The sequence below is a fragment of the Ceratotherium simum genome, chromosome 25, assembly GCF_057802395.1.
Source record: "Ceratotherium simum simum isolate JZ-2026a chromosome 25, ASM5780239v1, whole genome shotgun sequence".
Taxonomy (NCBI): Eukaryota; Metazoa; Chordata; class Mammalia; order Perissodactyla; family Rhinocerotidae; genus Ceratotherium; species Ceratotherium simum.
In genome coordinates, this window is record NC_141924.1 from 13,920,593 (window position 1) to 13,948,506 (window position 27,914).

General features: G+C 37.1%; 1 protein-coding gene across 12 annotated transcripts in view; it reads left to right on the top strand.

Moving 5' to 3' along the window:
* Positions 1–27,914, top strand: part of RBFOX2 (RNA binding fox-1 homolog 2) — a 268,119-nt gene that overhangs the window by 180,333 nt on the left and 59,872 nt on the right. For all 12 annotated transcript variants that reach the window (XM_087448969.1, XM_014780792.2, XM_087448968.1 and 9 more), the window contains one exon: positions 24,398–24,622. In XM_087448969.1, the coding sequence (XP_087305095.1) occupies positions 24,398–24,622 (225 nt within the window). The remainder of the gene's footprint in view (positions 1–24,397; positions 24,623–27,914) is intronic.

Below are 27,914 nucleotides of genomic sequence, written 5' to 3' on the forward strand. Positions count from 1 at the left end.
CTTTACATACATTAGCTCATTGAATCCTCTCAACAATTCTATAATTATCTCCATAGTACAAAAGAGGAAACTGAGGCATATAATGGTTAGGTAACTTGCCCAAGTTTATACAGCTACTAAGAGATGTAGGAATTCAAAATATCTGGATGACACAGACTGGCTTGGGAATCCATACTCTTAACCACTGTACTCTAATGCCCCTTGTAGGTATTGCATATTCAGTAGATATTTGTCTACTGTGTCAATGAATTAATTTAGTTGAGACTCTCTGATTCACTTCTGGAATTTCCATCTCTGGCTTGTTCAAGGCTTTGATGGAATACTTGCAATAACAGAGAATTCACTATTGAATAAAATGAATTCATTATAATAATGTTATATAATAATAGGTAACATTATAGAGTGCATATTATGCATTAGGCGCTATCGTCATAATATATATATATTATGATATATATATATAAGGTAATATATGCCTTATATATTATGTCATTTATTCCTTTCAGCAGCCTTATAAGTACTATTAATGTCCATATTGTAGAAATTAGGAAACAGGAATACAAAGAGGTTAAGTAGCTTGCCCAAGGTGGCAGCGCCCGGATTTAAACCCAAGGAGTTTGGCTCCAGCTTCCCTCTTCTTAACCACCACTAATAATGACTGTTATTGAAATAACTTTTTGTTTTTTCATACCTACTTTGCACCAGTTTTACATACAAATCACATTTACATATATAACAATTACATTCGTATCATATATCACTTGTCAGTCACTTTTGAGGTAAGTGGTGTTTGGGATTCAAGAGGTCAGGCAACCTGGTGGCTCTAGGTACATACAGAGCTAGATTTCAAACTTGAGATCTATTTAATTCCAAATTTGTGTACTCTTCTGTTATACTACAGCTTCATAGGATAAATAGTTCTGCTGGTGGACATTAAAAAGGAGAAAAGTTTTCCTTATGGTGAGCTAAAATCTGTTTTCATTATTGTTTTCTCACTCTTCCTAGTTGTGTCATCTGGAGTCACACAGAGTGGCTTAATCTCTCTTCTTCATAAAAACCAAGTATTTGAAGATAACTGCTAAGTGTTCCCTTTAATCTTCTTTTCTCTAGGCTCATCTTATCTACTTCCCTGAATTATTCCTCGTAGACATGAAAACATACAGTTTTCAGCTTCTTTACTGTCCTGGACTAATTGTGTCAATTTATATGAATGATCTATCATTTATATCTAATTACTAAGTAAAATATCAATTGTGAGTATTAAGTATCATATCTTTGTTATAAGTTTTGTTTTTTGACATCTTTGACTTTGCTCAGTTTTCATAGCTTATTGATCATGTAGTGTTATCAGCAATTTATAACTTCAAAAATAAGGGGATATTACCCTCAACTCTTAAGTAGAGCGATGGGAATTATAGAGTCTTTTAAATCAGTAGCAATAGTAGAAGATTCTTATTTTCTATTGAGAATAGAAGTAAAACACAACCAAAAAATTAAGCCCTTGAAAAATGTTCTGATTTAATAATACTTATTATAAATCGAATACCATACAAATATTCTTAGATTAGTTTATTTTGGCCTATTTATTCTTTTTATCATGCCTCTTGAATTTTTTCAAAGGGCTATCAGTTTTAGGATAACATTTCTTATTTAATTAATGGCTCTGGAAGTGAGTATGGCTAGACTACTGTTAACAAAAGGAAATACAGGGTTTTTTAGGTTTTCTTTCTGTTATTTTTTGGTGAGGAAGATTGGCCCTGAGCTAACATCTGTGCCAATCTTCCTCTATTTTGTATATGGGACGCCTCCACAGCATGGTTTGATGAGCAGTGTATAGGTCCACGCCTTGGATCTGAACCCAGGAACCCTGGGCCACCAAAGCAGAGCACACCAACTTAACCACTGTGCCACTGGGCCGGTCTCTGGAAATACAATTTTTAAAATTGTAACTTGAAGTTACATAACAAGATATTTAATTCATTTAAAATCACAGGATAAAGTTCTGCAACCAAAATTTGATGTATCATATATAAAGGAATATTTAAGCAGAAAATATGGTAATCAGTAATTATTTTATGAAATTATGAAAGAATATTTTCATGTCCAGAAATAATGTAATTATATTCTTTTATCTAATATTGATTATGAAATCCCTTGTAAGAAGTTTTGAAGAGACAAACTGACGCTTAAGTGAAGGAGATGAGATTTTAAAAGACTCTTAACTTAGAGCAGAGATCCACAAATTTTCTCTGTTAATGGCTAGATAGTAAATATTTTTGGCTTTGTGGGTCTCTGTCACAACTATTCAACCCTGCTGTTGTAGAATGAAAGAAGTTGGATGATGCATAAATGAATAAGGGTGGCTATGTTCCAGTAAAACTTTATTTATGGACACTGAAATTTGAATTTCACATAATTTCTGTGTGTCACGAAATATTCTTCTTTTGAGTTTTTCAACTATTTGAAAATGTAAAAAGCATGCTTAGCTTTCGAGTTGTAGAAAAACGGGTGGTGAACCAGCTTTGGACCAAAGCCATAGTTTGCCAGCCTCTGACTTAGAGGCATGCAGGTCCTTCCTACTTTTTTAGTATAGGGGACGTTTTCCCATATACTTTGATGACAGGGACACAGTTCCTAGCAGTTTTGACAGGTCATCTTGGATACCTGTTAGAGTGAAACCCCTGACTTGCTCTCTCATTTTTCCCCGCAGAAAACATGGTGATTCTTCTCTTTTCCTCACTTTGTTTCTCCCTCCATACCACCCCCAAATCTGAACTGTTTGCAAGTACCCAAATACGCCATATTTTATACCTTTCTGCTTTTCATCTATTTTTTCATATATTATTTTTTATGTATTATTACTTTGGGCCGGAATACCTTTTTCTCTCACATGATTAATTTCTTGCCTTAAGAGTTCAGCTTAGACTTCACCTACTTCAGAAAGCTTGCCCTAGCCCGTAGAGTTGTCCCTTTTTCTGCTTCATTGGCTTTGTGTATATATTGCTCTCTTAGCCCATATTATGTAGTACTGTAATTGTGAGTATATTTGTCTGTTTTTTCCATCAAACTGTAGTTTTCTTTCAGGATGGGGACTATATCACCAGTGTTTATTACCATATCTGGTTCCATTTAGTATCCAGTTAATACTTCTTGATAGAATTAATGAATTTTTTCTTGTTAATTCATTACCAGTGTTCTCTTTTGAAATGCAAAACAAGAGAGTTAAATTAGGGTAATTACACATATCCTAGTGCTTATTACTTAAATCAGTTAATACTTAAAATATAATGTCATTTTGGAAATGGATGCTTTATTTGGCTAAAAGAAAGGAGGATTTTGGAGTAAACAGCTATTTGGGGAATACACAAATCTTTTGTAGATGTTCCAGTGGAAGGCTGTGTGTATCCACAAGACAGCATGTGGGTAAGTGGCATAAGAGCTCTAACCTCCTGGGAAGTCAGGAAAGAGGGAAGAGCATGACCCCAGCAAGTGTGGAAGGGCAAAGAGAAGTGGAAAGGTGACAATGACATTTTAGGGATTGGCAACCCATAGTAAGTATACCAGATATGGTGTATTAAGTGCAGCCATCTCCCTCTCTCCTTTTCCTTCCGCTCAAGATGACCAAGAGTTAGATTCTTTGCATGCTACTTTTGAAAATCCGTCAACACAGATATATGTTAGACCATAACTATTTTGTGTTGTTGTCAAGGCTCGCTGTTCATTGTTTTTTGTTTGTTTGTTTGTTTTTTGGTGAGGAAGATTAGCCCTGAGCTAACATCTGTTGCCAATCCTCTTTCTGCTGAGGAATATTGGCCCTGGACTAACACCTGTGCCCATCTTCCTCTACTTTATATGTAGGACGCCTGCCACAGCATGGCTTGACAAGCAGTGTGTAGGTCCACACCCAGGATCCAAACCTGCAAAATCTGGGCTGCCGAAGTGGGGTGTGCAAACTTAACCACTGCGCCGCCAGGCCGGCCCCGTCATTGGTTTTTTAAGTCTCTTTCTCTCTGTGTATTGCCTTTTGGATAGTTGCTATTCTGGTGTTATCAAGCATATTAATCTTTTCTTCTGCCGTGTCTAATTTGTCATTAATCCAATCCAATGTGGGTTTTGGTTTTTTAATTTAAATCTCAGACACTGTAGTTTTCATCTCTAGAATTTTGATGTGGATCTTTTTTATATCTCCCGTGTCTCTTAACGTGCTCAATTTTCTTTTACACACAGTTTCTCTTGAACGTATGAAATACAGATGTTTTTATGTCCTTATCTGCTAATTCTAACATCTATGTTAGTTCTGGATCAGTTGCAGTTAATTGATTTTTGTCATCGTTATGGATTGTATTTTCCTGCTTCTTTACATGCCTGGTTTTTTTTTTTTTTTTTTTTGCTGAGGAAGATTGGCCCTGAGCTAACATCTGTTGCCAATCTTCCCCTTTTTGCTTGAGGAAGATTAGCCCTGAGCTAACATCTGTTGCCAATCTTCCTCTTTTTGCTTGATGAAGATTTGCCCTGAGCTAACATCTGTTGCCAGTCTTTCTCTATTTTGTATGTAGGTTGCTGCCACCACATGGCTGCTCATGAGTGGTGTAGGTCCGTGCCCAGGAACTGAACCCAGGCCACCGAAGCGGAGCACACCAAAGTTAACCACTAGGCCACAGGGCCAGCCCCCATGCCTGATAATTTTTGATTGGATGCAGACATTGTGAATTTTACGTTGTTGGATGCTAGATATTTTATTTATGTCTGTAAATGTTCTTGAGCTTTGTCTACAGCACAGCTGAGTTTCTTAGAAACAGTTTGGTCCTTTCAGGTCTTGTTTTTAAGTTTTGTTAGATAAGACCAGAGCTGTGTTTAGACTCTGGCTAATTTTTGCCCACTTTTGAGGCAAGATTCTTCTTAGTACCCTGACTGATGCTTCTTAAATTATCAGGTTTTCCACTCTTGTTGTTGGGAACAGGCTCCATTCCTCGTACTGTGTGAGGTCCCAGCACTTTCCCTCCAGCTCTTTCAGGTGGTCCTTTCTCAGCCTCCGGTAGTTTCTCACATACCTGCAGTGATCGTTACTTGACTTAGTACTTGAGGGGAACCCTCTGTAGATCTTCAGAGTTCCCTCTCTGTGCAGCTTTCTCTTCTGTGATACTCGCCCCTGTGAACTCTAGCTGGCCTGGCTTCCCTAGACTTCTAGCTCTATCTCCTCAACTGATGGAGACCACCAGGCCCTGCCTGGCTTCCTCCTCTCTGTGCTGCAGCCTGGTTGCTTTCTCCAGGCCATAAGCTAGAGCAGATGAAAAGCTCACCTTGGTTTTTCCTGTCTCAGGGATCCCTGTCCTTCTTTGCCTACTGTACAATGTCTTGAGTGCTGTTGTTTCATAGATTTAGTACTGTCTTTTTAGTTGTTTGAGGCAGCAAGATAAATCTGGTCCTTGAACTGGGAAAATAATGATCATTGTTGTAAAATTTATGGAACTTTAGAAAGCCTCAGTAAGCAATATTTAGACTTTCAGCCATTGCTATTTAAATGGTTTTCAGGTTATCTAGAAATTTCAATGGAGGGAGGGTGCTATGGAATTAACATGTTGTACATGTTAAAGAATGTGGGTGGCACTGTTTAGAGCTTTCTTAACTTCAGTTAAAATGATTGCCTGACTGTCATTTGCTTGCACAGCAACCATGAACCAAAGTTCATCCAAGTATATGCTTTAAAAGTTTCTCTCTTGAGGAACCAGGAGACATTTTTAAGAAACTGGGAATGTATATATTTTGTTTGGGTTAATTTCATTTAGCCTATGTTTTATATAAAACCTTTAGTTAAGAAGAATGTGACTCCCCACCCCCCGCGTGTTTGTATTGATGTGACTATTTATATGAAAACGAATGTGAAGAACTCTAAGGTTATAACTCAAATGTTAGGTCTTAAATTGTGCGCCATGTATACTCTTCCCCTTTTTGCTTCTTCCTTCACAATAATGGTGGTTATTATCTCAACTATTTTTTTTTAAGCCAGAAGCAAAGAAATTTGTTACATATAATCTCAGTTAATTCTTGTAGATATCCCATTAGGTGTCTATTCTTCTCATTTTACAAATAAAAATATTGAGGCATTGCGAGATTTAAGTGACTTATTCGGAGTCACACAACTGTACATGGCAAAGCCTGGGTTTGAACCCACGTTTATCTTATTCCAAAGTTTATGCTATTTCTACCCTTTTTTTGATGCTAGCCATTACATTAAGTATAATATGAAGAATACAGGTCTTAATATTTATTTACCTTTTCTTTAAGAAAAGAAAGGAAAGTGTCTGTAACTCACCTTTAGCTAAAACCTTGAGAAATGCTTGCTAATTTGCTTGGAATCTTTGATTCCTATGGGATAAGTGATAAATTGATCAATTTGACTATTCTGTACATGGCTTTAGTTTCCTGAAATTTTATCTCAGCACCGACGTTTTACAGTTTGGTGGTTTAGTATTTCATATGGGAGCATTTGTGCAGATAAGAGAGCAATCAAAGTATTGGCTCTTTAGAGTAGCTCTTAGGCACTTTGGGCAGGGGAACAGATAAACTACTTAATGGCACTTTGTTGATTATCTGTTACAGAAGAAAATACTTAGAAGAAACATTTACCTAATGTTGTAATTCTGTCCCTTGGGTAAGGCCTCTTTATCACAGAATCATGGATTCTTAGAACTAGAATGAACTTTATTTTACAAGTCAGGATACAGATCCAGAGAGAAAGTGAGTTGTCTGTGGTCACATGGCAAGGTAATGGCAGAACTGCAGCCAGAACTCATTTTGTGTTGTGATGTGATAATGATAATCTTGAAGTTCTAGGTGAAGATGGCAAGTAGGAAAAAAACAGATATGCCCTTTGATTTTTTTGTGTGCATGTTTGAAGATTTGTTTGCTTTTTGGGCATTTGACTTTACATGGAAGAATAGGAAATGTGGGGTGAAGTCTGGGATTGTTTTCATTACTAAGCAACCGTTGAAGTATAGCCAGCTTCTTTCTGGTGTTCTTGGGACCTGCTTTTAGATCTCTATTCTCAGTTTTCTGCATGCCACCTATCTTAAGTTGAATATCCTCCCTTACCCTGAGACAGGTTTTCCTGTTTAGGAATAACTCCTATTTATGATAGCTTTTTTGATGACTTCTTCCAACACAGGACTCTAATTTCTTCTCTAGGTTTATTTGTCTCATTGTGATAAAGGATTAAATATTGCAGTCATTAGTTTATATTTCATTGCCATTCCTGACTGAAGGGTCAGAGACTGTGGCGTACCTTGTTGATCCGTGTATTAGAGGTCAGTAGGGTAACAGGAAATACTGCCTTCTGATCTTGGCCACTATTGCATTTGTGGAGAAGGAGGAGATGAAGAGTTAGGCATTGTAATTGATGAATACTTGATTTTTGTTTTGTTTTCTGAGAGTGATTAGACCCTTGGAAGTCTTCTGTGTTTGTCAGGATTTAGAATAATGTTTAGCACATAGTGCTGGATGTAGTTGTAGATGGCACTGGGACTATGACTTACAGTATGCATTAAGTTCTGATTCTTTGTTGAGTTGCTTTGCTTCCTGTAATCTAAATGGGTCTAATTTACTAAAGCATAAGTACAAGTGCTGTTTCAAGAATTGTGAACACTTTTCATTTTCCTTTAAGCTTCTCTAATTTGCTTTTAATAAATCTTAGTGTTGTTAAAGGATTATTTTAAGGAAACGCAGAAGTTCATTAACCCATGTCCTTTCTCAAAATAAAAATTAGCCTGGAATTCTAGAACTTACTTACGGTTGAAAACTTTTGCAGAAAATAAATCATGACTTCCGGGTCACGATGATAGATACTTTCACTTGCCTCCCATCTCTTGTAACACTCCACTGCACTGATAATATAGAAGTACAAAAAGAAATAAACCAATAGCAGCAAATAGAAAAGGATGAAGCGTGATATTACTAATAAACAAGGGAGTTAAACAGATGTCTGGAAAAATTAAAGCAAATGGGAACCAATGGAGGGATGAAGAAACTAAAGCCTGACAATTAGTACAAGGAGGCTGCTAGGGGTATGGAAGCCAGCCTGCCCAACAGGAACCCCAAAGAGGCTCCGGGCTCAGAGCAGGAGTGAAGAAGGGATGGAAAACCGGGATTCCAGTATATTATAGAGGGATAACTCAACTACTTGGCATTGCCCTAGCTTTTCCAACACCTTCCCAGTGGAAGTAGCCAGCATTTACTGTGCTGCCCTCTTTTTCCAGCAATAAAAAAAGGAAAACCAAAAACCCCAGACTGTTGGACTCCAAAGGAATTGATCATATGTTTGGGGAAATTTAATTCTTTTTGTATTAAATATTAGCACCCCCTTTTTTAGTCTGATATTTGGGGAGGAGGTCAGTCCACACTTTCCTAGCAGCATACACTAAAATGAAGCCTGCCACATGACATGCTGTTCCTTCTCTTGTACTGAATTCCCAGTTAGAATTTTAAGTCCAGGGAGAGACCTAATCAGATAACAGATTTACTTCCACAGTAGCAGAGGAAACCCACACCAGCTTACCAATTCCTTATCCCTGGATCACCAATATATGAGGATCATTAGCCATATGAAAAGAATTTTCAACATGAAAGAGACCAGAAGAAACAAAAAGAAAACCTGACCCAAAGGGAAACAGATAATCCAGGGAACAGAGGAAAATTTAAGGATTCTAACTAATATAGTCAGATTCAAGAAGATAATACATTCTTAAAACCAGTACTGGGTGTAATGAAAAGGGTACAATTTGGGAATGCGAGAGAGAGTTAGAGATTAAGAATGTCATTGTCAAAAGAAGCATGCCACAGAAGGATAGAAAATAGAGTTGAAGATATCTCCCAAAATGTAGAGCTTTAAGACAAGGAGATGGAAAATACAAGATATAAGACACAGATGGTTTCCTTAGCCCATATACCGTTTTCTAGGAGCCTGAGACAAAACCTTCCCTGCTGACACTTTATTGGGGAGTGGAATCTCAGGAAAGCAGGGGTGAGGAAAGAGGGCTGAAACGAGGAAGAAAGGCTAGCCAAAGCTTGTTACAGGCGTGGCGGACTACATAGTTTCAGTAGAAGCCTTGAAAGAGGTTGTAGAGAGCCATCGCTCCTCTGGCCAGTCCATCCAGAGAGAGTGTGGAGAGGTGTTTCATCTGCCGGTTTCCTCTCGTCTCCTGCTCCTCCCTGTTCTGATCCCGCACAGTTACTCGCCTGACCCCTTCAGGGGCTCCAGCGGGAGGCCAGGTCCTATACACTGTATGCGCAGATCTGCAGAGTGACATGTCATCTAAGCCTGGAGAGATGGGAGGAGTCAGCAACTCTTAGTGTGGCCTTGGAACATCTGCCTTTTTAAGAAACGATTAAAAGAAGGTCTCTCCAGAGCCAGCCATGATGGCCTAGTGGTTAAAGTTTGGCACGCTCTGCCTTGGTGATCCGGGTTTGGTTCCCAGCCGCAGAACCACACCACTCGTCTGTCAATAATCACGCTGTGGTGGCGGCTCACATAGAAGAACTAGAAGGACCTACAACTAGAATATATAACTGTGTACTGGGGCTTTGAGGAGGGGAAAAAAAAGAAGGAAGGTTGGCAATAGATATTAGCTCAGGGCGAATCTTCCCAGCAAAAAATAAATAAATAAATAAAAAGAGAGTCTCTCCCAAGAGGGCTGGCAAAGGGAAGGGTAAGAGGCTGCCGTATTTTATCATAAGCTCTTCTGTACCCATTCAATTTGCTATCATGTACATTTATTAATTTGATAAAAATTAAATTTAAAAAGGGAACATAAATTACCAGAAACACCCTAGAAATAACTATCAAAGATCTTTTAGAATGCATTTGGGAAAAAAAAAAAAGGTACTTCCAATATTGACAGATAAAATCCGATTAGTAGTTTGCATCAGGATCATCTTTTTAAAGAAAATTGGACTTCTAGAATTGATCCTTTCTCTTTTCCCTCCCATTCTTGCCTCACTCCCCATTACCCTACGGGTCTGAGGTCTGGGAGTCTTCTGCTCCTCCCCTGCCCACTGCCAGGCTCTGCTGAGTCTGCCTTTGGCTTGTCCTGGCACTTGTGCCCTCATCTGCTTCCCTGTGCCTCGACTGTAGTCGTAGTCTTATTATTAGTCCCTTCAAAGTTTGTAGTATCCTTCTAACAGATCTCTCTCTTCCCTTCCTCATGTCACCTTTGTTTCCCCATGCTGAGTGGGTTTTAGTCTCTCTCTACTAATTTTGGTTATAACTTTAAAAGAAATAACAAAAGTCTGTAGTTATTTATATATTCTGTTAGATTCAACATATCTCTTTTTCTCCTTTAACAATTATTTACTGAGTGCTTTTAAGGCAGTCACTGGGGATGCAAAGATGAATTAGACCTGGACAGTTACCTGCCCTCAAAGAGTCCATGTTCTGTAGAGGTGATAGACATGTTAACAAATAACTGTAATAGAATATAAGTGCTACAATAGAGTTACATATTTGGTTCAGGAGGGATGAGAGGAGGGAATGATTTTTTTTCCTATTTGAGTGAATCAGAGAAACCTCAGAGAGCAGTAGATGATTGAAGTAAATATTAAAGAGTGTGTAAGAGTTAGCCAGAAGGGTAGGAAGGAGAAAGGCTTTCTAAGCAGAAAGAATAGTAGGTGCAAAGAAACTGGAGGGTGAAACAGCACAAGGTGTCTTTCAGGATTTGATTCACACAAGAGTACCACCTGGGCTGAGCCACTGTCATCTCTCAAGTGGGTTGTTACGATAGCCTCCGTACTGGTCTCCCTGCTTCTGTCTTTGCTGAGTGATCCATTTAAAACCTAAATCTGACCACACCTCTTCTCTGCTCAGAACTCTCACTGGAGAGTAAAAGCCAAAATCCCTGTAGGGGCCATAAGCTTTCCAAGATTTCTACCTGACACTGCTCTTTCCCCGCTGCCATCTTTCTCACTTCGCCTCCTGCTGCTCTGTTCCTTGATTATCCCAGTTCAATCACATGGGCCTCCTCACTCCTAGTTCCTAGAGTAAGCTAAGCATGTTTTCACCTCTGAGCCTTTGCATTTGTGTTCCCTTTGTCTGGAGTGCTCTTCCCCCAGATAGACACATGGCTTGCTCCCTGAATTTCTTCAGGTGTCTGCTCAAATGTTACCTTCCCTGACCCCCCTGTATCAAAAGCGTTCTCTCCAACCCCAATACTCTCATACCCTCTTTCTTGCTTTATTTTTCTCCGTAGCACACCATCTTTTTCTTGTTTTGCTTGCCTGTTTATTGTTTGTCTCTCCCTACTAGAGTGTAAACTCCATAAGGGCAGGAACTTTGTCTGTCATCACTGTTTCCCCAGCATCTAGAATAAAGTGTCTAACGCATGGTAGCTTCTCAGTAAATATTTGATGGCAAGAACTGAAGCTGAATAGACGAAGGATCCAAGGGGCATGACTTCCTTACAAAGGTGTTTAGACTTGAGACTGTAGGCGTTGAGGAGTCTAGGATTTTTTTGTGTGTGTGTGTGAGGAAGATCAGCCCTGAGCTAACATCCATGCTAATCCTCTTCTTGCTGAGGAAGACCGGCTCTGAGCTAACATCTATTGCCAATCCTCCTCCTTTTTTTTTTCCCCAAAGCCCCAGTAGATAGTTGTATGTCATAGCTGCACATCCTTCTAATTGCTGTATGTGGGACGCGGCCTCAGCATGGCCGGAGAAGCAGTGCGTCAGTGCGCGCCCAGGATCCGAACCTGGGCCGCCAGTAGTGGAGCACATGCACTTAACCGCTAAGCCACGGAGCCGGCCCAGGAGTCTAGGGTTTTAAGAAGAGAATTAATAACAATATCTGAGGGACCGGCCTGGTGGTAGCGGTTAAGTGCGTGCGCTCCACTTTGGCGGCCTGGGGTTCGCAGGTTTAGATCCCGGGTGCACATTGACACACCACTTGTCGAGCCATGCTGTGGTGCCGTCCCGTATAAAGTAGAGGAAGATGGGCACGGATGTTAGCCCAGAGCCAATCTTCCTCAGCAAAAAGAGGAGGATTGGCATCAGATGTTAGCTCAGGGCTAATCTTCCTCACCAAAAAGAAAAACAAAAAACCCACCAATGTCTGATTGAGATTTTATTTTAGAAAGATCATTCTGGCAGCTGCTTGGAAAATTGGTTAGGTAGAGGTTAAGTTAGAAAGGGAAACTATTAAAGATTCTTGGGATAGCCTGGGTGAGAGTTGCTGAGAACAGAGATTCTCATTTTTCTTTCCGTTTCACATAGTACATAACATGGACTCTCACATGTAGCCTTTCAATTAATATATGTATTTATTAGAACTGTAATAACTCATTTCCTGTGGTAAATACATATGAATGATTATATTGTGGTAAGCTTTCTGCAGAGTTCCTTAAAGCTATTCAAAGAAGGGTTCCTGTCTTTTTCACAGACTTACTACTTCAGAATCAGGTATTCATCTATCTGGTTAATTCAATTTAGCAAGCATTTTCTAAAGATCCACTATTATGTGCTTATCATTTGGTGAGGAAGCTATGATGAAGAAGTATCTGATTCAGTCCCCAATCTGTTTAGGGGCTTGTGAAATGAACAGAGGAAATGTAATGTAACCATCATGTAACTATGGTTGTAGAGAAAATGCAGTTTTGTTCTAGGAAGAGCATACGGAAAAATTTTGTTTGTTACTGCATATACATATAGATCATATGAATTACTCATTTTAAAGAGGGGACTATAATAGAACATCCAATGCACAATCTATAAAGAATAATTAAATATTTTATGATTCAGGGGGCACTACAAAATCTTGCTAATGTTTTATTCGGAACCTGAGTTCTGGCTATTTTCAAGGATATTCCAGTTTAACATATAGAAGATGCAAACTAATTGTCCATGAAGACAAAATAAAGAATAAATTAATTTAAATTGTAGTGAAAAGTTCGGTTGAGGAAAAGAATAGTCATCTATGCATTGTATAAATCACTAATTACATTGCATAGAATAGACAGCAAACCATTAATTGTATATAGGGGCCGTCCGTTTCCAAGGAAGCAGGTAGCTGACCCAGAGTCTCTCTTGTGGTCTCTTGTTGCAAATGGAGGCCATGATTCATGGGTGTTTGAGGTTCTAAATACTGCTTTAAGGAGATGTGAAAGAAAGAGCTTTTAAGAGGTTGGAGATTTTAAGACCATTATAGAGTTTGTCATTTTTAACCTAATAGACTATTGGTTTGCATGACTTTGTTCTGAAATATTTATTTTTCTGTTTAAATATTCATTGCTTTGAGATGGCAGAACTCAGCCTCAGGGGAGAGGTCAGGCTGGCGTTTCTCTCTGAGTAATTTGAAAGAGGTGTGTGTGTGTGTGTCTGTGTGTGTCTGTCTGTCTGTCTGTCTTTGAGTGATTTGGTGGCGAGTTTGCAGTATTCTTGTTGACCAGGCCTATACCTGTCCTTAGACTTGTATATACCAGATCCTCTTTTATTTTTATTTATTGTCTGTTTGCAAGAGCTTGAGAGTGCACTTAGACCCCTCCTGCACTCCATCACCCCTTCTTGTGGCTCTAGCACACTCATACTTTGGGTCCTGGTCCTTCAATTATACCCACTCCAAAAGAAGGACCCATTATCAGGCATGCATTTCAGTAGGTTTGTATTTTTAAAAAACATGTTTATTCTCTTATTTGTGGCTTTCGTAGAAGAAGGTAATTCTCTACATTCAGGTAGTTTACATTTATGGCCACAATTACCTTCCTTTCATAACCTTCTCCCTCCCTAATCTCTGTCCTTCTTCTGGAGGTATAAATGCTTCAGAGCATTTTCTGGAGACACCTGCCACCACCATACTTCTCTCCCATTCTGCCCAGCCAAAGCCTCTAAAGCCAGTGCTTCTCAGTGCTGTAGCCAAACCACCTAAACCTAGACTACCAGGGCCCTACTCTAGCACACTGAATCATAATCTGGGGAAAGGATCTTGTTTTTTAAAAAAAATATGTTCCCAGAGTGATTGTTATGCACAGTAACATATAAGAATCTCTGCCCTCAAGGAACCAGGTAACAGATGAGTTTGTGGGTATAGGGGGCTGGGTATAGTGGAAGTGGGTCCATAGTGTATGGGCTTAGTGATGATATTGTTGAGACTGCATCAGGAATAGATGTGTCCCTGGACTCCTTTCTAGGAATCAGATAATACTTTCCCTTAAATTTAACATTTCGATTGGTAATTGTCTTTTTATTACTATAGTCATTATCTTGTAATCATTAAATCTGTTTTTGTAAGCTTCCTTGGGATCCCAGCCATCTACCAAGTTACTGACAACCAAGTGAAAAGTGAACTGTTGGAGTTCAACTTGAACATAAAAATTGGAGACTACATAGAAACTTCATGTATAGGTTTTTCCTCCCAATTTCTAATTTACCTACAGGTTGTCTGACATCTTGTGGCCCTGTGCATAATTTATATTCACTGTGTAAGAGAAAATACATTACTTTTATCTCACTTACTTTTGCTACTGTTAAATTTAAGTATGTAGGTAAACTGAAACTCTAGAATGAATTTTGCCTTATGTCTAGTAAATGGGCATTATTTTGTCTTTGTACATGCTTATTCATCCATTTTATTTCCCTGGGTTTTCTTCTTGGTCTATCATTTTTCTCCAGAATTTTTAAAAATTATTTTAATTGATTCTAGATTATCTTAAATCCAATGTTCTGTCCTTATCTTTCTGTGATAACAGTTATGTAGCTCTTTTTTCCTTTGGGCACAGACATCTGGACAGAAGTCACTGCTTTTAGTACAAGAACTGAGAAGAATGATAGACCTTTGCTTAGGCACTCGCAACTGAGAGCTTTTTGTAAGCTCTTTGTTACAAAGGCAGGTAGAGTTTGAAATCCAAGCCTGTCTAAGCAAATCCCAGGGGATAAAAATGATATATTTTGTAAAATACTTAACGGCAAAAATGTTTCCTTTCTATTACAAACCTACAAACCTAGAGAATTAGTTTCCATTTATCTACAGCATTAGGAAAAGGATTGGTGACGTTGGCAGTGGTGGTGAAGGTGGTGAACGGGTGAGAAGATGCTCTTCCTAAATAACAAAGTGATTCTTTTTATGATGGTGTGAATAAAATCGATATTGATCTGTTTCTGTTGATGATCTGTTCTGATCATAGATGTAATATAGGAATTGGGAGACTTTTCTCTTAAGATAAGATTTGTAGTCTGTTGATTAGAAGCAGCACATTTGCAGATTAGGTATATTAGTGGGACCAAAATTCCCAAACTGAAAAAATTAGAATGAAGTTGAAAAATAAATGGAAAGATATAAAAAAACAGAAATACCCTTCTATCTCTAAGATTACATAAACTTTATCCTAGAAAAATGAAGACAGTTATATTTTGGGCCATTCTTGCTGTGTTCTCCTATAGTACTTTATGCTTAGCTTTATTTGTAGCACAAATAACATTGATGTAATTATTAGTTTACATGCCTTTCTCACCATTTAAATTTGGTCCTACCAAAGCAAAATCTTATTTTTGCCCTGGTCCTCCCCCCGCCATGTTAAAGACTAGCATGTTGTAGATGTTTAAAGGCCAGTAAATAATTGATTCGAATAATACTCAGAATAATTCACTAGGAAACAGAATATGCTTAAGAAACAATGACACAACAGACTCATTAACCCCAAGCAGTATGACTTGTAAATAATGAGAAAACTTTTCTTTAAAGTATTGATAAAGGTGAGTAGGTGAATAGGTCCTGAATGGTTCACAACTGTAAGTCTGAAAAAATTGTCTTGTTTTGCCTTGTTCTCTGTAACTGGTAACAAGGTTGGTTACCAGATTCTTTCAGTTCCCCCACACAACATCTCTAGATTCTGTTTCCTTTGCCCTACTACACTTGTTTAGGCCCACATGTCTTCTCCAGTATGTTGCAAAAGCCTCTTCCTTCTGCCTCCTGATTGTCCCCTCTCTAATATATCCCACATACTGTTAACATCACATAAGCTATGATTCTGTTATTCCCTTATTTCGATGGTTCTTCATTGTCAAGAAATAGTAGTTAAAATCATCAATATCTAACTGATTTGGATATTGGGATACTTAATACATAGAGCAGGGCCGGCCCCGTGGCTTAGTGGTTAAGTACGTGCACTCCACTACTGGCGGCCCGGGTTCGGATCTGGGCGGGCACCAACGCACCACTACTCTGGCCATGCTGAGGCCGCGTCCCACATACAGCAACTAGAAGGATGTGCAACTATGACGTACAACTGTCTACTGGGGCTTTGGGGAAAAAAAAGGAGGAGGATTGGCAATAGATGTTAGCTCAGAGCCGGCCTTCCTCAGCAAAAAGAGGAGGATTAGCACGGATGTTAACTCAGGGCTGATCTTCCTCACAAAAAAAAGAAAAATACATAGAGCAAAATCTAAAGGATAAGGGAGAGGTTACAAATAAGTTTCGTTGACTGGAAAGATGGTTAACTCAATCAGCAGAAATAAGGAAAGAGGGTAATAAATTCACTTTTTAGACACGCAGAGTTTGTAGTATCCGTGGGACACTGAGGTGGAAGGATGCGGTCTGAGTTGGAGAGGAGCACCTGGAAGAGCTGGAAGCACGCACAGAGACCTAATCAGCTAGGATGCCTGGCACCATGTTAATGAGTTTCACTTACTATCATTTAATCCTCACAACAGCCCTCTTAAGGAAGCCATCTATTTTGCAGATGAAGAAACAGGCTAGAAAGGGTTAAGTAACTCATCCATATCTGGTAAGAGGTATAGTTGAGATTTAAACTCAGGTCTGTCTTTCAGGCTCATGCTCTTTCTTCTTTTTACTCTACTTCATGTGAAAGCTTGGGAGAAAGGACATGAATGGACCTAAAAATATTCGGAAGTCACCCATAGGTAGCTAATGGTTGAAGCTCTGAGATTGCTGTGGGTGAGGGAATAGACTGATAAAAGAGTTGAGACGTGGTCCTTGGGTTATACCTTTTTTCTGTTTGCTGGAAACTATTTACTGTGCTAGTATATTTGAATTTAGAATGAAACCATTTTGCATTTTTCACATTGTACAACTGGAAGACCATATATAGTAATGTGTCGCCTCCATTACTACATGTGATTTAAAGGAGAAAGACATCATTCTTAGCTCCTATGTTTGCAAGATTCAAGGAAATCGTGTACCCTAAAGCACAAGCACAAAAATGTTGGTTCTTTTCTTTCCTAACGGTGTTCTACAAGTTCTCTCTGCCTGCCCCAGCTCTCTGCTCTGATGTGATACCAACCCAGGATAACATTTGTTTCATTATTTATTATCCCTTGTAATGCTGTCTGCTCTAGCCAAACATAGCAGTTTGCTGTAGTATGCATACATGTAACTTTCCATCTTAATCTTCCTTAATTTAATAAATGTTTATTTAACACAATATTTATTAGACATCATATGGGATTCTACAATGCACAAAACAGTCCCCACTCATCATAATGAAGCTTTTAGTAGAGATAAGACACACTATGTTAAGTGTAAGGCTTTGAATTTAAATGTCTTGTGCACATTAGTAGTGGATGCTATGAAAATACAAGAGAGGAAGGAATTACTTCTAACTGGAATTGGGGAATGCACACACTGGCTCAAAGTCTGCTATATTAGACACTGTACTGGGTACTTTTGGTTGTTTATCTCATTTCAACTTCACAGTAGATAGCTGTTATGTCCGTTGTATAGTTGACAAAACTGAGGCTTAGTTTCTTGTTCAGAGTTACACAACTAAGAGGTCACTGAATCAGGATTCAACCCCAGGTTTATTTGGTTCTAAAGCTTAATCTCTTTCCTTTATACCATGGGTAAACAAACTATGGCCTGCACCTAAATCTGGCCACTGCCTGTTTTTGTAAGGCCTGCAAATTAAGAATGATTTTTGCCTTTTTAAATGCTTAGAAAAAATCAAAAGAAAAATCATCTTTTGAGATGTGAAAATTATATGAAATTTATATTTCAGTGTCCATGAATAAAGTTTTACTGGACCACAGCCATGCTCATCCGTTTACATATCATCTGTGGCTGCTTTCTTGTAACAGCAGAGTCAAGTAGCTGTTATCAGAGCCAGCAAGGACTAAGGATTACTATCTGGCCCCTTATAGAAAAACTGTGCTGACCCCTGCTTTATGCCATACTTCCTTTCTAGAAATAGCTTCATGGAGAAGGGATTATTTGAGTTGATCCTTTATGGCCAGCTAAATTTCATTATACATGAATGTTCTTGATATAGGATACAGCATGGGGAAAGGCACTGATCCGTGCTATAGCAGTCTGGCTGTGATTTGGGAAAGTGCCGTATTTGGGAAATATTGAATAGTCTAGATTCATTGCAACACAGAATTATAGTTAGGAGTTGTGTATGATATGACTGGGGAGAAAATGGTTGAAGATCTCGCTGGAGATGCCACGTGGAGGAGTGACTAAGAACACCGGCTTTAGAATTGGCTTGGATTTAAATTTGAGTCTGCTTATGCCAGTTATTAGCTGAGTGGTTTTTGATAAGATACTTAACCTTTATAAATGTCAGTTTCCTTATTTGTAAAAGGATAGTAATGGGAATACCTATTTTATGGGGTTGTGAGAATTTAATGAGTTAATATATATCAAGTGCTTAGTGTATTGCCAGATACATAATAAACGTTCATTAAATGTAAGCTGCTAATACAGGTAAGGGAGGATGTAGAGGAGTTTAGAATGTGTTTAGTGGACGATGGTGACGCTTATGTCACCGATTTGGTACTCATACCTGTTGCTCTGACTTGTGTTGGAGTTTTGCCTATGTTTACAGTAGCCTCCCTAATGTGATTGTAAACTCCTGAGAGGCAGATTTCTGCCTTTTGTTATGATGTCTTCAGTGCCTGTGACAGTTGTGGACCCATGGTAGGTTTTAGTGCATGTCTTAGAATTGAAATAGAATCTCAAATATCTCTTGCCATTGCCTTTTCAGCTGATTGATCATTCTAGAAACTTCTTTAGTGGATTTTTCTTTTTTGCTAGTTCGTTTCCATACCACTATAATTTTGTATCTGTGTAGATTGTTTTCTTAAATGTTGTTCCATATATATGGTCATTAAGGTTTTTTTATTTCATATAACATCCATTACAGTGGCATCTAGTAGGATTTTAATATTTGCTAATTTGTGGAAGTTTGGCCCCATGATCTACCTGGTGATTGTAGTGGTTGAGAACAACTTTTATTGGCAGTATAGGGTTTTAGTCACTTCATACATGTTATCTTACCAGTTCTTCACAGCAACAGAATGGCGTTAACACTGGTACAAAACAGAGTAGATGAAGAAATTGAAGCACAGAGAAGGTAGGTAGTATTGAAGTATACTTAAGTTTTTATAGCTATAATAAGAGGCAAAGCTGAGATTCAAATTCTGTTCTAACCTTACAGTCCAGCATTGTCTTTGGTAAAATATGAAGTTCATTAGGTCTCAGATAGATTTGATAATATTTTAGGTAGTGTCTAAGTAATGGAAAAACAGATTTGTTTGTGTTGAAGAATAATACATTTAAAAAATTTTTACCAGTCTTGATAACCCACACATTCCTTTCCTATGTGGGTATCATCTTGGGCTTTAATCAAAGATGGCAAATTAAGTCACAGGGGCTGCATTCTGTATGAAATAAAATACTATTTTTTGTCCTCTTAATATTTAATTTCTCTTCTTAAACCTTTTTGTAGGTAATATAATGATGAGATGACAGGATATTGAATTGGTTTGTTGAATAATTATTGAAATATCAAGTAATACTACAACTCAGATTTGTCTGTTTCATGTAGCTCTCTTCGGGGTTTTATTTTTTTTTCCAGTTATTCAAAAATAACTTTAGAAAAGCAGCTTTCTCATTCATTTGTGTCTTCTTACTTTTTAAACCAGAGGATTAGAAACGTAGGCAGCTTTTTTGGAAATTTGGAAGATCTGGCTTTTTAGTATATTTGTAAATTATATTGCTGATGGGAATGCAATTAATCAAAGAATTGCTTTGTTTGTAATTTCCTGTAGTGAATTCATGTGGATACTAGGAGGATTAGGTGCAACCTGCTCTTTCTATCCTCACAGTTAGCTTTCTACAAGATGGGAACACCGTTCATCTTAGATGCTCTGCTTTATTATTCTGCTGGTGCGAAACCCTAAAGCAAGAGTAGTACTATATGACTGTATGCCAGCATTGTTCCAAGAGCTGAGCAAAACCTCCTGCCTCGGGAAGCTTGCGTTCTAGTAGAGGAGACAAAATAAATGAAGACAGTATTGGGGTTGAAATTTTAGAGGTCAGGGTAGTCAACATCTGAGCAAAGACATGAGGGAGGTGTACAAGGCAGCAAACATTGGAATACCTATGGCACAGTTCTGTGCTGGGCACACGGAAAGAATAAAAACTAGCCCTGCTTTCAGAGAACTTTCATTTTATTGGGATACACTGATAAGAACTAAAAGGTAACTATAGTTTATTTTTCCTCTCATCTTTCATATAAAGTCATAATTTATATTCTAGGGAAGAAAGGAGTTATAGTTAAATCTTTATTACATTCTTGTTAGGTGAGGTAGAAATTTTATTTGCATAGAACTCTTTATTGTCTATTAATCTCATGGAAGAGAAAGTTTATAGACTGTGAAATTAGGGAAAAGAGAAATTGTGTCTAATCTTGTGGACTACAAGAAGAAGTTAATTCATTTTCTTAGATGAGTTATACTTAAGCTGCTTAGTATAAGGTATTAAAAACAAAACATTTTCATACAAACATAGAGGTAAATTCTCCCCTAGAAATAATCATGCGAACTGTTATCTCATAGTTTGTCTGGGGGCTATAGTACTTCTCTTCTGAACTTATAACTCTAGAATGTGGCCTGGAAATTTAGTAGAAATCTGAAACCATTTAACATGTTAAATAATAATAATATACGCTTGGGGAGATTGAAGAATATATGAGATGAAATGTGAACTCACTCCTATCCCAATTTTATTTGCTTAGTATGTAATTGTAATGGTTGTTTTTGTTTAACAAAAATTAAAAACATTCCTGTAAGTAACAAAATAATCTACCAAGAATTTCTTCTTGACCTCCTAACAGAGGTTCACATTTCCCTTCTTTTCGAAAAACAGTTCAGCCTCTGCCTGTCTTGCATTTCTTTGAAACACGTAGTGCTACAAGTGGATCCTACAAAATGTTTTTACGTTTCTTCCCCCATCTCCCACTGCTAATTGATGTATTTATTCAGTTGTCTGAGCCAGCTTCATCAGGACTACCCCTGTGGGAGAGTTAATATTGTGTACTTGTGTGCCAGAGTGTCATTCCCAGCAGGGCCAAGGTGGAGGCTGGAGTAAGAGGTGAGTCTGAGAGGAGCAAACTCAGAGCATTAGAAGTCCTTTTGCCATATTAATCATAACTGGGAAACAGTATCTTTTAGCCTTTATCAAGTTTTTAGTAGACCCTTCCTGTGTCCTATAAGATTATATTTATGCCTGGAGTTGGAGTATAGATCTAAGAAGACCTTTGGTGCTTTTATTCTCTTTCATTCACCAATCCATTTGAATTTGAATTTTCTCTTTCATATCTATCTTCAGGCCCGTGAATCCTCTGAGGGCTTCTGCAGTAGTATGCTTCATGCAAGTAGGTAGGTAGGTAGGTAGGTAGGTAGCACTGAATGATTTGAAGAAGGGAGGGAATAATTTTATTTCTCTCTTAGGATGCCCAGAATAGCTAAGGAGAAAGCATACAATACCTCAACCTAGAGATAATGAAAAAGACTTAAATAGTGATAGGTGACAAAGATAGTTTTTTCCCCTGAGAAATTATGGATAAAAATTGAAGGTTTTCATAGCATAGTTTCTAAGAACTAAACAAAGGGAAGATTTTTATGTAAAGCAATCCTTAGTACCATGTAGAAATCATTCTTGGACACTGGAGACAGCTGAATTTTGATGCTGTGTAACTTGAAAATGAAAGACAGTTATGAATTTTTGTCTCTAGATAATGTCACTACCATTTTCTTAAGAATGGCACAATAATTCAGTGCTTTGGCATATTGGCTTACTCTTATTGATTACATTTTTTGTCAGTCTCTCATATTAAAAAACATTTTGCAGGCTTTTTTTTTTTTTTAAATTCTTGTTGCTTTTTTTTTTTTATAATTTTATTTATTTATTTTTCCCCCAAAGCCCCAGTAGATAGTTGTATATCATAGCTGCACATCCTTCTAGTTGCTGTATGTGGGACGCGGCCTCAGCATGGCCAGACAAGCGGTGCGTTGGTGCACGCCCGGGATCCGAACCCGGGCCGCCAGTAGTGGAGCGCGAGCGCTTAACCGCTAAGCCACGGGGCCCGCCCTTTGCAGGCTTTATTACAAAAACTTTTGGGAATTTTGGATAGATATATTTACTGTTTTGATTGTGGTGATGATTTCATGAGTGTACATGTATATATGTGAAAACTTACCAAATTGTACACTATAGATAAGTAGATGCAGTTATTGTGTATGTCAGTTATACCTCAGTGAAACTTTTAAAATTTTTTTCTTGATTCAATGACAAAAAATTAGACTTATTTTGTTATTAATAGGTATTTCCATTTGTTAGTGAGATTGAGTGTTTTTGGCATATCAGCCATTTGTATTTCATCTTCTGTGAATTGTTCAGTTACATTCTTTGCCTCTTTTTCTGTTGTTGTGTGGGTTTCTTATCAATTTGTATAACTTTCTTTCATTAGTGGTGATAACCCAGTGTGTCTGTCTTACCTGTGTCAAATAGTTTCTCCCAGTTGGTTTTTCATTTGACTTTTGGAGTCCGTTTCTCCTCCTTTCTTTTCCCCGGCCTCCTGTCTTTCCTCTCTTCTTTCCTTCCTGACTTACATGGCCAAATCTTTTTTTCTTTTTTCCTTTCTGGTTTTTAAGTTTCCTGTCTTAATTAAGAATCCCACACACGCCAGTAATACTCCCTAGTTTTCTTATATTTTCATAGTTTTAGTTATTATGTTAGATTTTATTCCTTCTGGAATTTTTTTGGTATGGAGTATATGAGCTGAGGAGCTCATTTTATTTTCTTTCTGGTGGGTAGCCAGCTTTTATTAATACCATATGATAAATAAACCGTTTTTCCCCCACCGAATTAAAATGACACCTTTATCTTCTATTGTTTCCATATAAACTTATCTGTTTTAGGATTATCAGTATTCCATTAATCACTTTGTATGTTCTTACTGTTTAATCACAGTAGTTTATGGCAAGTTTTAATATATGATAAAGTATGCCCCACTTCGTAGTTTTTCCTTTTCCGAACTTTCTTAGTTTTTCATACACAAATTAGACAAGTATTTAGTCCTATTTCCTGCCCTAGACACCATTTGCTTCTGATTGGAAATGACATTAGGTATACATTTTATTTTAGGAAAGTTTAACATTTTTATGTTAAATATTCCTCCAGAAACACTTTTCCTCCAGAAACAAAGTGTATCTTTCTGTTTATTCAGGTCTTATTCTATTTTATATATTGTATGTTTTATAATATAAATTTTGTTACTTTTTTCAATAACTGGTTATTGCTAGTTTTAAAATAGTTACTAGTATAAATCTGACATTTTTATTATTGGATCTCCTAGTTTGTAGTTAATTCTCTTGGCTTTTCCAAGTATACAGCCGTATTTGGAAGGATAACTTATCTTTATTACTTTTGTCTCCATTTCATTTTTACTGTCTTTCTGTATGTAGAAGGAATAATAGTGATAGGTGCAATTAACTTCTGATTTTTAATAATATTGATAAGTATTTCACAGTTTAATGTGATGTTGATGATTTTTTGTCTTATTTTTCTTTTGTTATAATTAACATGTAATAACATACTTACCAAGTGTTCAGTTTAGTGAATTTTAACAATTTGATACCATCACCCATAACAAAATATATGACATTTCCATCATCCTAGAATGTTTCATAGTACCAAATTTCCATCACTGCTATCCCCACCCAAAAAAGAGACAGCTATTTTCTTACTTATGTTACCACAGATTAGTTTTTTCTTATATTTCATATGAATGGAATTATATAGTACATATTTTTGTGTGTCTGGCTTCTTTTATCAAATGCAATGTTAAGCTTCATCCATGTTGTTGTGAGGTAATTGTTTTGTTTTGTTTTGTTTTGTTTTGGTTTTTTTTGCTGTGTAGCATTCCATTTTGTGAGTGAGACCACAATTTGTTTATCCGTTGATTTCAGTACAATCGTTTTCAATTTGGGGCTATTATGAGTAGGGCTTCCATGAACATTCTTATACAAAAGAATTTTGTATACTCACCTTAAAAGTAATTATGTAATGAGAATTTAAAGCCACTTTTCTCCTTATTTTCTCTTTCTCACTATTTGTTTTAGGGTAACCAGGAGCCAGCAACAACTCCTGACGCAATGGTTCAGCCTTTTACTACCATCCCGTTTCCACCACCTCCACAGAATGGAATTCCCACAGAATATGGAGTGCCACACACTCAGGACTATGCCGGCCAGACCAGTGAGCATAACCTGACACTCTATGGAAGTACGCAAGCCCACGGAGAGCAGAGCAGCAACTCACCCAGCACACAAAACGGATCTCTTACGGTATGTGATTATGGAGTAGAAAATGGAAGGGTGTGTGTCATCACGTTGAAATCTTCACCTTAATCATCATATCAGAAAGTCTTTTGAATTAATTTAGCATTTATGTTACACTATATAGCATTTATGTAATTTCAGTTCTACTCCAAGCATTGTAATTAGAAGATAAAGATTTAGAATTAAAACTCAACAGTCACTGCCCAGGAGCTTTCAATCTAGAGATGGGACAGACAATATAACAAGGTAAGGTGCAATGATGAGAATAAACTTAGGGGGATGCTGCTCTTTTCAGCTTCACCAGTAACCATCATTTTGCAAAATCTCACGGTCACGTCTCTGTTCTCTCGTACGCAATCTCTCAGCAACATTCTACACATTACCGCCCCCTCCTCCTTTAAATACTTAGTCTCTTGCTTTCGTGACACTCCCTATTTTCCTCCTAAGCCCTGGAAGTTCTTTCCTGCTCTCTTTTGCTGGTTCTTTCTCTGTTCAACTTTTTAAATGTTGTAAGGCCTGGGTCCTAGGACCCATTTCCTTCTTATTTTATATCCTCTCTATATGCAATTGTAGTATCACCTAGTTGCTCAAGCAAAATCTATGAGTCATTTTTTCCTTCCTTCTTTCCTTCATCTCCACATCCAATCCATTAGCAAGTCTTGGCAACTATAACTCTAAAACCTTTTCTCACTTCAGCCTCTTTTCTTTATCTTAATACTATAGCTGGGTAGTGTACATGATTTAGAGCTCAGCTCCTCTGCCAGATCTCTTGGGTTTGAGTCCCACTGTGGTCCCTACTTAGCAGTATGACCTGGGGCCAATTATTTAATCTCTTTCTGCCTTGGCTTGCTCATCTGTAAAATGAAGACAGTAATATCTACCTCAAGTGGCTATTAGGAGATTTAAAAAAGTTTAATTCATCTAAGATGTTTATCATCATTGTTACCACTATAGTCCAAACCTCATCACTTATTTCCTATGTTACTGCTGCCTAACTTATCCATTCTCCACATAGCAGCCAAGATAGTTTTTGTGGTTTTTTAAAATGCAAATAATGCTGTTTTCCTGCTTAACTCTAGTGATTCCCTAACATACTTAGAATAAAATCCAAACTCTGCCTGGTTTATTAATCCCTGGCCCCAACCTATCTCTTTGACCTCGCCTCTTACTACTAACTTGATAAAGTAAAAGAAATGTCATAAATTAACAATAGATGTGTATCACATATATATCATCATACAGCAAATCATGTTGTCTGTACATTTCCAAAGATAAAAATGTTCTATACTCTGCATAGAAAGATCTGTCTCTAGTTTTTAGACTTCTTTTTGCCTTTCCTGTATCAGATTATCAGAAGGAGAGCTTTATTCAGCTTTTAAGCCACTTGATAAGATTTACCTCCCAATCAAGAGCCTTATAGTGGAAGCTTTTGTTGAATAAGGAGGGATTTAACCTGCAAATACTTTCCATTTTCTTTTATTAGATATTAGACCACCAGAAGTCCATTATTTCTTTGAAAACATGTTATCTTTCCAGTGTTGATCAGTTATATATAAGCACATAATTTTGTACTTCGTAAGTAATGGACACAGTAGACAATTTATTTGTAAAGTCTAGGCATGATGGTAACAAATGAGGCTTTCCATAGCGTTTCTTCTAAAATCATGAATATACAGGCTGCTCTGTTAGGGCTGCATTTCCAAATCACTTTCAAATAGTTATGAACTCACAGACTTACCAGAATAACTGAAAAGAAGGAAAAAGAAGGAATAAAATATAAATCTAAGGCTTTATCAAAGTATTTTAATTACTAAATCTATTTTTTTACTAGTTATGAGTCTTTTTTTTCTATTTTTATTTCTATTTTCTATTTCTTGTTAAGTCAATTTTGGTAATTTGTGTCTTTCTAGGAATTTTTCTATTTCATCTAAATTGTCTATTTTGTTGGTATAAAGTTACGCTTAATAATAATCCCACGTAATTCTTTTAATTTATATAGCATCTGTAATGATATCTCTCTTTCATTCTTGGTTTTGGTAATTATGTCTTCTCTCTTTTTTCCTTGGTCAGTCTAGCTAAGGTTTATTAATTGTTCAGCTCTTTCCAGAAAAACTAGCTTCTGTTTGCATTGGTTTTTTTAAATCTATTGTTTTTCTGTTTCATATTTCATTGATTTCCATTCTGAACTTTATTATTTCCTTCTTTCTACTAGCTTTGGGTTTGATTGGTCTTATTTTCCTAGTTTCTTGAGTTGTAGCCTTAGATCGTTAATTTTAGATTTTTTTCCTTTCTAATATGTGTTTAAAGCTATATATTTCCCTTTGTTTCCCTTAAGCTGCATCCCATAAAATGTGATATATTGTGTTTTCATTTTCATTCAGTTCAAGATATTTTTAAAATTTTTCTTATGATTTCTTCTTCGATCTTGGGTTACACAAAAGTGTGTTAATTTCCAAATGTTTGAGGATTTCCCAAGTTTCTTTATTTTGTTGATTATAATTTAATCCCGTCATGGTCAGAGAACATAGTTTGTATGATTTCAGTCTTTTTAAATTTATTGAGACTTGTTTTATGGCTTAGTGGGTGGTCTATCCAACAGAATGTTCCTAACCAATTGGCCCTTTTATCAAAATGAAATTTTTTTGTCTCTATTGATATTTCTTATCTTAAGTCTATTGTGTCTGATATTAATATAACAACTTCAGCTCTCTTATGATTACTATTTGCACAACATGTTTTTCCTTCATTTTGTTTCAAACTCTTTGAATCTAAGGTGTGTCTTTTGTAAAAAACATACAACTGGATCTTACTTTTTTATTCAGTCTGAAAATTACTGCCTTTTTATCAGAGCATTTAGTCTGTTTACATTTAATATACACGCATACCCTGGAGATATTGCCGGTTTGGTTCCAGACCACTGCAGTAAAGCGAATGTTGCAATAAAGCGAGTCACACGAATTTTTTGGTTTCCCAGTGCACATAAAAGTTATGTTTACACTATACTGTAGTCTGTTAAGTATGCAATAGAATTATGTGTAAAAAAACAATGGTACATACCTTAATTTAAAAATATTTTATTGCTTAAAAATGCTAACCATTTTCTGAGCCTTCAGCAAGCTGTGATCTTTTCTGCTGGTGGAGGGTCTTGTGGAAAATGCAGTATCTGCGAAGTGCAATAAAGTAAAGTGCAATAAAACAAGGTATACTTGTAATTGTTAGTATGGGTGGATTTATGTCTGCCATTTTACTCTGTGTTTGTATATGTCTAATATCTTCTCTTGTTCCTCTAGTCCTTCTT